The sequence below is a fragment of the Scyliorhinus torazame genome, chromosome 2 (assembly GCF_047496885.1).
Source record: "Scyliorhinus torazame isolate Kashiwa2021f chromosome 2, sScyTor2.1, whole genome shotgun sequence".
Lineage (NCBI taxonomy): Eukaryota > Metazoa > Chordata > Chondrichthyes > Carcharhiniformes > Scyliorhinidae > Scyliorhinus > Scyliorhinus torazame.
This window is the reverse complement of record NC_092708.1, coordinates 67246154-67260759: the sequence shown is the minus strand read 5'-3', so window position 1 is coordinate 67260759 and position 14606 is coordinate 67246154. Positions and strand designations below refer to the sequence as shown.

At 52.1% G+C, this 14606-nt stretch overlaps 1 protein-coding gene across 2 annotated transcripts in view; it reads left to right on the top strand.

Moving 5' to 3' along the window:
- LOC140388286 (histamine N-methyltransferase-like) overlaps positions 1 to 13379 on the top strand; it is a 60339-nt gene extending 46960 nt beyond the window's left edge. For both annotated transcript variants that reach the window (XM_072472178.1, XM_072472173.1), the window contains exon 6: positions 12989 to 13379. In XM_072472178.1, the coding sequence (XP_072328279.1) occupies positions 12989 to 13329 (341 nt within the window). In that variant the 3' untranslated portion in view covers positions 13330 to 13379. The remainder of the gene's footprint in view (positions 1 to 12988) is intronic.
- Positions 13380 to 14606: the final 1227 nt, after the last annotated feature.

Genomic DNA, 14606 nt, shown 5'->3' with positions numbered 1-14606 from the left:
GAAGTACGGACGCATCCAGTGGTTCTGAAGTGCGGACGCACCCAGTGGTTCTGAAGTGCGGATGCACCCAGTTATTCTGAAGTGCGGACGCACCCAGTTATTCTGAAGTACGGACGTATCCAGTGGTTCTGAAGTGTGGACGCACCCAGTGGTTCTGAAGTGCGGATGCACCCAGTTATTCTGAAGTGCGGACGCACCCAGTTATTCTGAAGTACGGACGTATCCAGTTATTCTGAAGTGAGGACGCACCCAGTGGTTCTGAAGTGAGGACGCACCCAGTTATTCTGAAGTGAGGACGCACCCAGTGGTTCTGAAGTGTGGACGCACCCAGTGGTTCTGAAGTGCGGATGCACCCAGTTATTCTGAAGTACGGACGCACCCAGTTATTCTGAAGTGCGGACGCACCCAGTGATACTGAAGTGCGGACGCACCCAGTTATTCTGAAGTACGGACGCATCTAGTGGTTCTGAAGTGCGCACGCACCCAGTTATTCTGAAGTGTGGACGCACCCAGTGGTTCTGAAGTGCGGATGCACCCAGTTATTCTGAAGTGCGGACGCAACCAGTTATTCTGAAGTACGGACGTATCCAGTGGTTCTGAAGTGTGGACGCACCCAGTGGTTCTGAAGTGCGGATGCACCCAGTTATTCTGAAGTGCGGACGCACCCAGTTATTCTGAAGTACGGACGTATCCAGTGGTTCTGAAGTGTGGACGCACCCAGTGATTCTGAAGTGCGGATGCACCCAGTTATTCTGAAGTACGGACGCACCCAGTTATTCTGAAGTGCGGACGCACCCAGTGATACTGAAGTGCGGACGCACCCAGTTATTCTGAAGTACGGACGCACCCAGTGGTTCTGAAGTGCGCACGCACCCAGTTATTCTGAAGTGCGGACGCACCCAGTGGTTCTGAAGTGCGGACGCACCCAGTTATTCTGAAGTACGGACTCACCCAGTTATTCTGAAGTGCGGAAGCGTCCAGTGATACTGAAGTGCGGACGCGCCCAGTGGTTCTGAAGTGAGGACGCGCCCAGTTATTCTGAAGTGAGGACGCGCCCAGTTATTCTGAAGTGAGGACGCGCCCAGTTATTCTGAAGTGAGGACGCGCCCAGTGGTTCTGAAGTGCGGACGCACCCAGTTATTCTGAAGTGCGGGCACACCCAGTGGTTCTGAAGTGCGGACGCACCCAGTTATTCTGAAGTGAGGACGCGCCCAGTTATTCTGAAGTGAGGACGCGCCCAGTTATTCTGAAGTGAGGACGCGCCCAGTGGTTCTGAAGTGAGGACGCGCCCAGTTATTCTGAAGTGAGGACGCGCGCAGTGGTTCTGAAGTGCGGACGCACCCAGTTATTCTGAAGTGCGGACGCACCCAGTTATTCTGAAGTGTGGGCACACCCAGTGGTTCTGAAGTGCGGACGCACCCAGTTATTCTGAAGTGAGGACGCACCCAGTGGTTCTGAAGTGCGGACGCGCCCAGTGGTTCTGAAGTGAGGACGCGCCCAGTTATTCTGAAGTGCGGACGCGCCCAGTTATTCTGAAGTGAGGACGCGGCCAGTTATTCTGAAGTGCGGACGCGCCCAGTTATTCTGAAGTGCGGACGCGCCCAGTTATTCTGAAGTGAGGACGCACCCAGTTATTCTGAAGTGAGGACGCACCCAGTGGTTCTGAAGTGAGGACGCGCCCAGTGGTTCTGAAGTGAGGACGCGCCCAGTTATTCTGAAGTGCGGACGCGCCCAGTTATTCTGAAGTGCGGACGCGCCCAGTGGTTCTGAAGTGCGGACGCACCCAGTTATTCTGAAGTGCGGACGCACCCAGTTATTCTGAAGTGCGGGCACACCCAGTGGTTCTGAAGTGCGGACGCACCCAGTTATTCTGAAGTGAGGACGCACCCAGTGGTTCTGAAGTGCGGACGCGCCCAGTGGTTCTGAAGTGAGGACGCGCCCAGTTATTCTGAAGTGCGGACGCGCCCAGTGGTTCTGAAGTGAGGACACGCCCAGTGGTTCTGAAGTGAGGACGCGCCCAGTTATTCTGAAGTGCGGACGCGCCCAGTTATTCTGAAGTGAGGACGCGGCCAGTTATTCTGAAGTGCGGACGCGCCCAGTTATTCTGAAGTGCGGACGCGCCCAGTTATTCTGAAGTGAGGACGCACCCAGTTATTCTGAAGTGAGGACGCACCCAGTGGTTCTGAAGTGAGGACGCGCCCAGTGGTTCTGAAGTGAGGACGCGCCCAGTTATTCTGAAGTGCGGACGCGCCCAGTTATTCTGAAGTGCGGACGCGCCCAGTGGTTCTGAAGTGAGGACGCACCGAGTTATTCTGAAGTGCGGAAGCACCCAGTTATTCTGAAGTGCGGACGCGCCCAGTGGTTCTGAAGTGAGGACGCACCGAGTTATTCTGAAGTGCGGAAGCACCCAGTTATTCTGAAGTGCGGACGCGCCCAGTGGTTCTGAAGTGAGGACGCACCGAGTTATTCTGAAGTGCGGAAGCACCCAGTTATTCTGAAGTGAGGACACACCCAGTGGTTCTGAATTTCGGATGCGCCCAGTGGTTCTGAAGTGAGGACGCACCCAGTTATTCTGAAGTGCGGAAGCACCCAGTGGTTCTGAAGTGAGGACGCGGCCAGGTATTCTGAAGTGCGGATGTGCCCAGTTATTCTGAAGTGAGGACGCACCGAGTTATTCTGAAGTGTGGAAGCACCCAGTGGTTCTGAATTTCGGATGCGCCCACTGGTTCTGAAGTGCGGACGCGCCCAGTGGTTCTGAAGTGCGGACACGCCCAGTGGTTCTGATGTGCGGACTCGCCCAGTGTTTCTGAAGTGCGGACGCGTCCAGTGGTTCTGAAGTGCGGACGCGTCCAGTGATACTGAAGTGCGGACGCACCCAGTTATTCTGAAGTGCAGGGGTACCCAGTGGTTCTGAAGTGCGGACGCGTCCAGTGATACTGAAGTGCGGACGCACCCAGTTATTCTGAAGTACGGACGCATCCAGTGGTTCTGAAGTGCGGATGCACCCAGTTATTCTGAAGTACGGACGCACCCAGTTATTCTGAAGTGCGGACGTACCCAGTTATTCTGAAGTACGGACGCATCCAGTGGTTCTGAAGTGCGGACGCACCCAGTGGTTCTGAAGTGCGCACGCACCCAGTTCTTCTGAAGTACGGACGCACCCAGTTATTCTGAAGTACGGACGCACCCAGTTATTCTGAAGTGCGGACGCACCCAGTGATACTGAAGTGCGGACGCACCCAGTTATTCTGAAGTACGGACGCATCCAGTGGTTCTGAAGTGCGGATGCACCCAGTGGTTCAGAAGTGCGCACGCACCCAGTTATTCTGAAGTACGGACGCACCCAGTTATTCTGAAGTGCGGACGCACCCAGTGGTTCTGAAGTGCGGACGCACCCAGTTATTATGAAGTACGGACGCATCCAGTGGTTCTGAAGTGCGGACGCACCCAGTGGTTCTGAAGTGCGCACGCACCCAGTTATTCTGAAGTACGGACGCACCCAGTTATTCTGAAGTGCGGACGCGCCCAGTTATTCTGAAGTGCGGACGCGCCCAGTTATTCTGAAGTGAGGACGCACGCAGTTATTCTGAAGTGAGGACGCACCCAGTGGTTCTGAAGTGAGGACGCGCCCAGTGGTTCTGAAGTGAGGACGCGCCCAGTTATTCTGAAGTGCGGACGCGCCCAGTTATTCTGAAGTGCGGACGCGCCCAGTGGTTCTGAAGTGAGGACGCACCGAGTTATTCTGAAGTGCGGAAGCACCCAGTTATTCTGAAGTGCGGATGCGCCGAGTGGTTCTGAAGTGCGGACGCGCCCAGTGGTTCTGAAGTGCGGACACGCCCAGTGGTTCTGAAGTGCGGACGCGCCCAGTGGTTCTGAAGTGCGGACGCGTCCAGTGGTTCTGAAGTGCGGACGCGTCCAGTGATACTGAAGTGCGGACGCGCCCATTGTTTCTGAAGTGAGGACGCGCCCAGTTATTCTGAAGTGAGGACGCGCCCAGTGGTTCTGAAGTGAGGACGCGCCCAGTGGTTCTGAAGTGCGGACGCACCCAGTTATTCTGAAGTGAGGACGCACCCAGTGGTTCTGAAGTGCAAGCACACCCAGTGGTTCTGAAGTGCGGACGCACCCAGTTATTCTGAAGTGAGGACGCACCCAGTGGTTCTGAAGTGCGGACGCACCCAGTTATTCTGAAGTGAGGACGCGCCCAGTGGTTCTGAAGTGCGGACGCACCCAGTTGTTCTGAAGTGCGGACGCACCCAGTTATTCTGAAGTGAGGACGCACCCAGTGGTTCTGAAGTGCAAGCACACCCAGTGGTTCTGAAGTGCGGACGCACCCAGTTATTCTGAAGTGAGGACGCACCCAGTGGTTCTGAAGTGCGGACGCACCCAGTTATTCTGAAGTGAGGACGCGCCCAGTGGTTCTGAAGTGCGGACGCGCCCAGTGGTTCTGAAGTGAGGACGCGCCCAGTTATTCTGAAGTGCGGACGCGCCCAGTGGTTCTGAAGTGAGGACGCGCCCAGTTATTCTGAGGTGAGGACGCGCCCAGTTATTCTGAAGTGAGGACGCGCCCAGTTATTCTGAAGTGAGTACGCGGCCAGTTATTCTGAAGTGAGGACGCACCGATTTATTCTGAAGTGCGGAAGCACCCAGTGGTTCTGAATTTCGGATGCGCCCAGTGGTTCTGAAGTGCGGACGCGCCCAGTGGTTCTGAAGTGCGGACACGCCCAGTGGTTCTGATGTGCGGACACGCCCAGTGGTTCTGAAGTGCGGACGCGTCCAGTGGTTCTGAAGTGCGGATGCGTCCAGTGATACTGAAGTGCGGACGCACCCAGTTATTCTGAAGTGCGGACGCACCCAGTTATTCTGAAGTACGGACGTATCCAGTGGTTCTGAAGTGTGGAGGCACCCAGTGGTTCTGAAGTGCGGACGCACCCAGTTATTCTGAAGTACGGACGCACCCAGTTATTCTGAAGTGCGGACGCACCCAGTGATACTGAAGTGCGGACGCACCCAGTTATTCTGAAGTACGGACGCATCCAGTGGTTCTGAAGTGCGGACGCACCCAGTGGTTCTGAAGTGCGGATGCACCCAGTTATTCTGAAGTGCGGACGCACCCAGTTATTCTGAAGTACGGACGTATCCAGTGGTTCTGAAGTGTGGACGCACCCAGTGGTTCTGAAGTGCGGATGCACCCAGTTATTCTGAAGTGCGGACGCACCCAGTTATTCTGAAGTACGGACGTATCCAGTTATTCTGAAGTGAGGACGCACCCAGTGGTTCTGATGTGAGGACGCACCCAGTTATTCTGAAGTGAGGACGCACCCAGTGGTTCTGAAGTGTGGACGCACCCAGTGGTTCTGAAGTGCGGATGCACCCAGTTATTCTGAAGTACGGACGCACCCAGTTATTCTGAAGTGCGGACGCACCCAGTGATACTGAAGTGCGGACGCACCCAGTTATTCTGAAGTACGGACGCATCTAGTGGTTCTGAAGTGCGCACGCACCCAGTTATTCTGAAGTGTGGACGCACCCAGTGGTTCTGAAGTGCGGATGCACCCAGTTATTCTGAAGTGCGGACGCACCCAGTTATTCTGAAGTACGGACGTATCCAGTGGTTCTGAAGTGTGGACGCACCCAGTGGTTCTGAAGTGCGGATGCACCCAGTTATTCTGAAGTGCGGACGCACCCAGTTATTCTGAAGTACGGACGTCTCCAGTGGTTCTGAAGTGTGGACGCACCCAGTGATTCTGAAGTGCGGATGCACCCAGTTATTCTGAAGTACGGACGCACCCAGTTATTCTGAAGTGCGGACGCACCCAGTGATACTGAAGTGCGGACGCACCCAGTTATTCTGAAGTACGGACGCACCCAGTGGTTCTGAAGTGCGCACGCACCCAGTTATTCTGAAGTGCGGACGCACCCAGTGGTTCTGAAGTGCGGACGCACCCAGTTATTCTGAAGTACGGACGCACCCAGTTATTCTGAAGTGCGGACGCGTCCAGTGATACTGAAGTGCGGACGCGCCCAGTGGTTCTGAAGTGAGGACGCGCCCAGTTATTCTGAAGTGAGGACGCGCCCAGTTATTCTGAAGTGAGGACGCGCCCAGTGGTTCTGAAGTGAGGACGCGCCCAGTTATTCTGAAGTGAGGACGCGCGCAGTGGTTCTGAAGTGCGGACGCACCCAGTTATTCTGAAGTGCGGACGCACCCAGTTATTCTGAAGTGCGGGCACACCCAGTGGTTCTGAAGTGCGGACGCACCCAGTTATTCTGAAGTGAGGACGCACCCAGTGGTTCTGAAGTGCGGACGCGCCCAGTGGTTCTGAAGTGAGGACGCGCCCAGTTATTCTGAAGTGCGGACGCGCCCAGTGGTTCTGAAGTGAGGACGCGCCCAGTGGTTCTGAAGTGAGGACGCGCCCAGTTATTCTGAAGTGCGGACGCGCCCAGTTATTCTGAAGTGAGGACGCGGCCAGTTATTCTGAAGTGCGGACGCGCCCAGTTATTCTGAAGTGCGGACGCGCCCAGTTATTCTGAAGTGAGGACGCACCCAGTTATTCTGAAGTGAGGACGCACCCAGTGGTTCTGAAGTGAGGACGCGCCCAGTGGTTCTGAAGTGAGGACGCGCCCAGTTATTCTGAAGTGCGGACGCGCCCAGTTATTCTGAAGTGCGGACGCGCCCAGTGGTTCTGAAGTGAGGACGCACCGAGTTATTCTGAAGTGCGGAAGCACCCAGTTATTCTGAAGTGCGGACGCGCCCAGTGGTTCTGAAGTGAGGACGCACCGAGTTATTCTGAAGTGCGGAAGCACCCAGTTATTCTGAAGTGCGGACGCGCCCAGTGGTTCTGAAGTGAGGACGCACCGAGTTATTCTGAAGTGCGGAAGCACCCAGTTATTCTGAAGTGAGGACACACCCAGTGGTTCTGAATTTCGGATGCGCCCAGTGGTTCTGAAGTGAGGACGCACCCAGTTATTCTGAAGTGCGGAAGCACCCAGTGGTTCTGAAGTGAGGACGCGGCCAGGTATTCTGAAGTGCGGATGTGCCCAGTTATTCTGAAGTGAGGACGCACCGAGTTATTCTGAAGTGCGGAAGCACCCAGTGGTTCTGAATTTCGGATGCGCCCACTGGTTCTGAAGTGCGGACGCGCCCAGTGGTTCTGAAGTGCGGACACGCCCAGTGGTTCTGATGTGCGGACTCGCCCAGTGTTTCTGAAGTGCGGACGCGTCCAGTGGTTCTGAAGTGCGGACGCGTCCAGTGATACTGAAGTGCGGACGCACCCAGTTATTCTGAAGTGCAGGGGTACCCAGTGGTTCTGAAGTGCGGACGCGTCCAGTGATACTGAAGTGCGGACGCACCCAGTTATTCTGAAGTACGGACGCATCCAGTGGTTCTGAAGTGCGGATGCACCCAGTTATTCTGAAGTACGGACGCACCCAGTTATTCTGAAGTGCGGACGCACCCAGTTATTCTGAAGTACGGACGCATCCAGTGGTTCTGAAGTGCGGACGCACCCAGTGGTTCTGAAGTGCGCACGCACCCAGTTCTTCTGAAGTACGGACGCACCCAGTTATTCTGAAGTACGGACGCACCCAGTTATTCTGAAGTGCGGACGCACCCAGTGATACTGAAGTGCGGACGCACCCAGTTATTCTGAAGTACGGACGCATCCAGTGGTTCTGAAGTGCGGATGCACCCAGTGGTTCAGAAGTGCGCACGCACCCAGTTATTCTGAAGTACGGACGCACCCAGTTATTCTGAAGTGCGGACGCACCCAGTGGTTCTGAAGTGCGGACGCACCCAGTTATTATGAAGTACGGACGCATCCAGTGGTTCTGAAGTGCGGACGCACCCAGTGGTTCTGAAGTGCGCACGCACCCAGTTATTCTGAAGTACGGACGCACCCAGTTATTCTGAAGTGCGGACGCGCCCAGTTATTCTGAAGTGCGGACGCGCCCAGTTATTCTGAAGTGAGGACGCACCCAGTTATTCTGAAGTGAGGACGCACCCAGTGGTTCTGAAGTGAGGACGCGCCCAGTGGTTCTGAAGTGAGGACGCGCCCAGTTATTCTGAAGTGCGGACGCGCCCAGTTATTCTGAAGTGCGGACGCGCCCAGTGGTTCTGAAGTGAGGACGCACCGAGTTATTCTGAAGTGCGGAAGCACCCAGTTATTCTGAAGTGCGGACGCGCCCAGTGGTTCTGAAGTGAGGACGCACCGAGTTATTCTGAAGTGCGGAAGCACCCAGTTATTCTGAAGTGCGGACGCGCCCAGTGGTTCTGAAGTGAGGACGCACCGAGTTATTCTGAAGTGCGGAAGCACCCAGTTATTCTGAAGTGAGGACACACCCAGTGGTTCTGAATTTCGGATGCGCCCAGTGGTTCTGAAGTGAGGACGCACCCAGTTATTCCACAGTGCGGAAGCACCCAGTGGTTCTGAAGTGAGGACGCGCCCAGTTATTCTGAAGTGCGGATGCGCCCAGTTATTCTGAAGTGAGGACGCACCGAGTTATTCTGAAGTGCGGAAGCACCCAGTGGTTCTGAATTTCGGATGCGCCCAGTGGTTCTGAAGTGCGGACACGCCCAGTGGTTCTGATGTGCGGACTCGCCCAGTGGTTCTGAAGTGCGGACGCGTCCAGTGGTTCTGAAGTGCGGACGCGTCCAGTGATACTGAAGTGCGGACGCACCCAGTTATTCTGAAGTGCAGGGGTACCCAGTGGTTCTGAAGTGCGGACGCGTCCAGTGATACTGAAGTGCGGACGCACCCAGTTATTCTGAAGTACGGACGCATCCAGTGGTTCTGAAGTGCGGATGCACCCAGTTATTCTGAAGTACGGACGCACCCAGTTATTCTGAAGTGCGGACGCACCCAGTTATTCTGAAGTACGGACGCATCCAGTGGTTCTGAAGTGCGGACGCACCCAGTGGTTCTGAAGTGCGCACGCACCCAGTTCTTCTGAAGTACGGACGCACCCAGTTATTCTGAAGTACGGACGCACCCAGTTATTCTGAAGTGCGGACGCACCCAGTGATACTGAAGTGCGGACGCACCCAGTTATTCTGAAGTACGGACGCATCCAGTGGTTCTGAAGTGCGGACGCACCCAGTGGTTCTGAAGTGCGCACGCACCCAGTTATTCTGAAGTACGGACGCACCCAGTTATTCTGAAGTGAGGACGCACCCAGTGGTTCTGAAGTGCGGACGCACCCAGTTATTCTGAAGTACGGACGCATCCAGTGGTTCTGAAGTGCGGACGCACCCAGTGGTTCTGAAGTGCGCACGCACCCAGTTCTTCTGAAGTACGGACGCACCCAGTTATTCTGAAGTGCGGACGCACCCAGTGGTTCTGAAGTCCGGACGCACCCAGTTATTCTGAAGTGCGGACGCGTCCAGTGACACTGAAGTGCGGATGCACCCAGTTATTCTGAAGTGCGGACGCACCCAGTGGTTCCTATGCGTGGGGACACGCCCAGTGGTTGTTGACGCTTGGGCGCGCACTGAGGTTGCTGACGCATCCAGTGTTGCAGACGCGCGGACCCGTCCAGTGTTGCTGACGAATCCAGTGTTGCCGACGTGTCCAGTGTTATTGACACATACAGTATTGCGGTCACGTCCAGTGTTGCTGATGTGCAGACGCGTTCAGTGTTGCTGACGCTCGGACACGTCCAGTGTTGCTGATGCTCGGACACGTCCAGTGTTGCTGATGCGCAGACGCACCCGGTATTTCTGACTTCCAGTAGGTCTGAAGTGCGAGCACGTCCAGTGTGTCTGACGTGCAAACCCTTCCAGTGCTTGTTTTTTTTAAGAACTTAGAGTACCCAATCTTTTTTTCCAAATGAGGGGCAATTTGGGGAGTTCAGTGTTTCTGACGTGCGAACAAGTCCAGTGAGTGAACACCTCCCTTGCTTTCCATATGTTTACAGAGGCGCTGATTCTTTTACAGAATTTACAGTGCAGAAGGAGGCCATTCGGCCCATCGAGTCTGCACTTGCAAAGTGCACCCAAGTTAAGCTCACACCTCCACCCCATCCCCATAACCCAGTAACCCCACCTAACCTTTTTGGACACTAAGGGCAATTTATCATGGCCAATCCACCTAACTTGCATGTCTTTGGTCTGTGGGAGGAATCCGGAGCACCCGGAGGAAACCCACGCAGACACGGGGAGAACGTGCAGACTCCGCGCAGGCAGTGGCCCAAGCCGGGAATCGAACCTGGGACCCTGGAGCTGTGAACATATGTAAATATTTCCAGTGTTTCTTTTTATAATAAACTTAGAGTACCCAAATATTTTCTTTCCCAATTAAATTTCCCAAGGGGCAATTTAGCATGGCCAATCCACCTACCCTGCACATCTTTGGGTTGTGGGCATACAAATGGGCAGAATGTGAAGCTCCAGATGGACAGTGGTCTGGGGCCGAGCTTGGAGCCGGATCCTCAGCACCATGAGGCAGCAGTGCTAACCACTGCACCAGCATGCCGCCTAACATCCCTTATGTGTGAACACATTCAGTGTTTCTGATGTATGAACACGTCCAGAGTTTCTGAAGTGCAATATTGACTCGTGTTTCTGAAGTCCGAAAGCGTCCAGTGTTTCTGATGTGTGAACACGAAATATGTTTCTGATGTGTGAACATGGCCTGTGAAAAATGAAATGAAATGAAAATCGCTTATTGTCACAAGTAGGCTTCAAATGAAGTTACTGTGAAAAGCCCCTAGTCCCCACATTTCGGTGCCTGTTCGGGGAGGCTGGTACGGGAATTGAACCGTGCTGCTGCCTTGGTTTGCTTTAAAAGCCAGCGATTTAGCCCAGTGTGCTAAACCAGTGTTTCTGATGTGTGAACACGTCCAGTGTTTCTGAAATGCGAACGTGTCCAGTGGTTCTGTCATGCGAACGAGTCCAGTGGGTCTGACGTGCGAACATGTCCAGTGGGCCTGGTGTGCGAACGCATCCAGTGTTTCTGAAGTGCGAACGTGTCCAGTGGTTCTGTCGCGTGAATGCATCCAGTGGGCCTGACATGTGAATGCGTCCAGTGGGCCTGACGTCTGAACACGTCCAGTGGGTCTGATGTGCGAACACGTCCAGTGGGCCTGGTGTGCGAACGCATCCAGTGTTTCTGAAGTGCGAACGTGTCCAGTGGTTCTGAAGTGCGAACGTGTCCAGTGGTTCTGTCGCGTGAACATGTCCAGTGGGCCTGACGTGTGAGCACGTCCAGTGGGCCTGAAATGTGAACACGTCCAGTGGGCCTGACGTGCAAATGCGTCCTGTGGGTCTGACGTGCAAACGCGTCCAGTTCTGCAGGGGTCAGTGTAATATAATTGTTTTTTATTGTCACAAGTAGACTTACAATAACACTGCAATGAAGATTTTGTGAAAAACCGCTAGTCACCACATTCCGGTGCCTGTTCGGGTACAGCTGGTACAGGAATTCAACCCGCACTGCTGGCCTTGTTCTGCATTACAACCAGCTGTCTAGCCCACTGAGCTAAACCAGCCCCTGTGTCGGGACTGTAGCTATTTACCATACACATTAATGATCTGGAAGAAGGAACTGAGAGCCTTGTTGCTAAGTTTGAATACAATGTCGAAAAGTGTGAGTTTATGCACTTTGGTAGGCAGAATAGAGGGATAGACTATTTTCTAAATTGGGAAATGGCTTCGGAAATCAGAAATACTTTGGAATCCTAGATCATGATTCTCTTGAAGTTAACATGTAGGTTCAGTTGGCAGTTAGGAAGTCAAAATCAATGTTAGCATTCATGTTGAGAGGGTGAGAGTACAAGAGCAGGGATGTACTGTTGAGCCTGTATTAGGCTGCGGCCAGACCCCATTTGGAATATTGCTCACACATCAGAGCAGTTTTGGGCCCAGTATCTAAGGAAGGGTATGATGGCCTTGGAGAGGGTCAAAAGACGTGCACAGGAATGATCCCCGGAATGAAGGACTTGTCATATGAGAACCGGTTGAGGACTCTAGGTCAGTACTCAATGAAATTTAGAAAGATGGGGAGGATCTCATTGAAACTTAGTAAGTACGTGGCGAAGATGTTTCCACAAGGAGGAAAAACTAGAAGCCAAGGACAGAGCACAGACTGAAGGGACAATCCTTTGAAACTGAGATGAGAAGGAATTTCTTCAGCCAGAACTCACCATCACATATCCCCCCCAACCCCCTCCCCCCCCCCCCGGATCGGCCACCTCGAACGCTATCCGCTTATTAACCAACACCAACACCCCCCTTGTCTTCATATCCAGCCGCGAATGAAACACCTGCCCACCCATCCCTTTCTCAACATTGTCTGGTCCCCTATCTTCAGGTGCATCTCCTGAAAAAAAGGCCACATTCACCTTCGAATTCCTCAGATGCGTGAACACTGTTTATCCAGCCCATTCAAACCCCTCATTTTCCATGTGATCAACGTGCAGCATGCCTCCGTTTTCCTCCACCATCTTTTCCGTGGTGCACCACGAAGAATTCCTGCTCCCGCTGCTTTCTTTCTTGTGTTACTCCTTGTTTGTGGATCCATACACCAGCCACACCAAAGGAGTATTACCTTCCCCAGGCACCCCTGTGCCTTTTGACATCAAATACCTTGCCCTTTGGGCAGGAAAAGACTGAAACCAATCTGCTTTGAGCGGGAGCCACCAAATGTGTGACCCTTCACTCCATGGTCGCCCCCGGAATTCGTGGGAATGTATTTTGCATATATCCAAACTGTCTCCCATTCGAAAGCAGTCCATTGTTCCAATTCTGCCAGCCTTTGATTTACATTTACCTGGGCCAGATCCGTTCACACTCCATGGAATGCTGCACTCCCCCAACTAATGATTTTTACCCTTTATTGTACCTTTTCCTTTCCATAGCTAGCTTAAACCTCTTTGATGTTGTGAGTTCTCTCCCCTAAATATGATCAATGCATACATATTTTACAGAGGCATCTTATAATAGCAGCATTTCAATTCAATAAATTATTTTTCACAATTATGTTTCAAATATTTCTAGATGAAGGAGGATATCATTCACTTTGGAAGAAATTTGGATCCCGGTTTGTCAGCAGTTGTCGTTTCTTCGATGTCCCCAAAGTGCTTGATGCAATAAGAAAGAAGTATCAGATCTACAAACTCTCCTCTGACATGGATATCACCGAGTGTTTCATTGAAGGGAACAAAAATGGGGAACGCCTGTTAAATTTCCTCACAGATACAGTAGATTTCAGGAAAAATGCCCCAGCGAATCTGAGGGATGAAGTTCTTCATTATCTACGTCATCCTCAGTGCTCAAGAGAGGAAAATGGGAAAATTATTTTCAACAATGATTTGTGTTGCATGGTGGTTGACTACTAAATATAATTCTTTCAGCCAGTCATTATCCAAATAAATTCATTGAGAATTTATATTCTTGCTCAAGGTTTATTCCTATTGAGATCAAGTAATTAATAGATTGTGCTTTGAATTAACCCATTATTGGATTGGATTTGTTTATTGTCACGTGTACCAAGGTACAGTGAAAAGTATGTTTATGCGAGCAGCTCAACAGATCATTAAGTACATGGGAAGAAAACGGAATAAAAGAAAATACATAATAGGGCAACACAAGGTATACAATGTAACTACATAAGCACCGGCATCGGATGAAGTATACAGGGGTGTAGTGTTAATGAGGTCAGTCCATAAGAGGGTCGTTTCGGAGTCTGGTAACAGCGGGGAAGAAGCTGTTTTTGAGTCTGTTTGTGCGTGTTCTCAGACATCTGTATCTCCTGCCCGATGGAAGAAGTTGGAAGAATGAGTAAGCCGGGTGGGAGGGGTCTTTGATTATGCTGCCCGAGTTCCAGAATGTCAGCTTCCCGTGCGTGTAAAATTTGTGCTCACCTGCCCTCTAATCCTACATCCAATCGCTTTAAATCATTGCTCCAAGGTTATTCACCTCCCTTAGAATCAAATAGAATTTTCCATTCCACTTTTTCTAGGCCCCTCATCATATACAATTCAATTATATCTCCCCTCAGTGACCTGTTACAAAGAAAACAACTCCAGTTTATCCTCTTTACTCAAAGCTATTGTAAATCTCTTCTGTACCCTTTATAGTGTGATCACGTTCTTACTGTAGTCAGTGGCCGGAATGTACACAGTAATCTAGCTGTTCCAATGTTTTCCACCGTGCTGGCACGCCTTCCTGCCCTTATATCCTGTTTCTTATCTAAAAGAGGAAGGTATTGCACATATCTTGTTCACCACCTTATCTACCTGTCCTATTATCTTCAGGAAACTACAGATATGAGCTCCAAGGGCCGTCTGTTCCTCAACCCTAACATTCATTGTGTATTTCCCTGTCTTTTTTCCCTCCCTATATGAATCATCACAAACTCTCTGAATTGATTTCCATTTGCCACTTCTTTCCTTCCTGCCTGGCCCATTAACACCTTCCTGCAATGTAAGTATTCTTTAACACTATCAACTACATGGCCCATTTCTGTATCATCTGCAAAATTCTTAAGCAGGCAATCTACATATAATCATTGATAGATATCTGGTATTGAACACTGCAGAACCCCACTGGAATTAGCCTTCCAAACAGAAAAATCCCCATGAACCATTACCCCATAGGCTTTTATTTTCCTGCC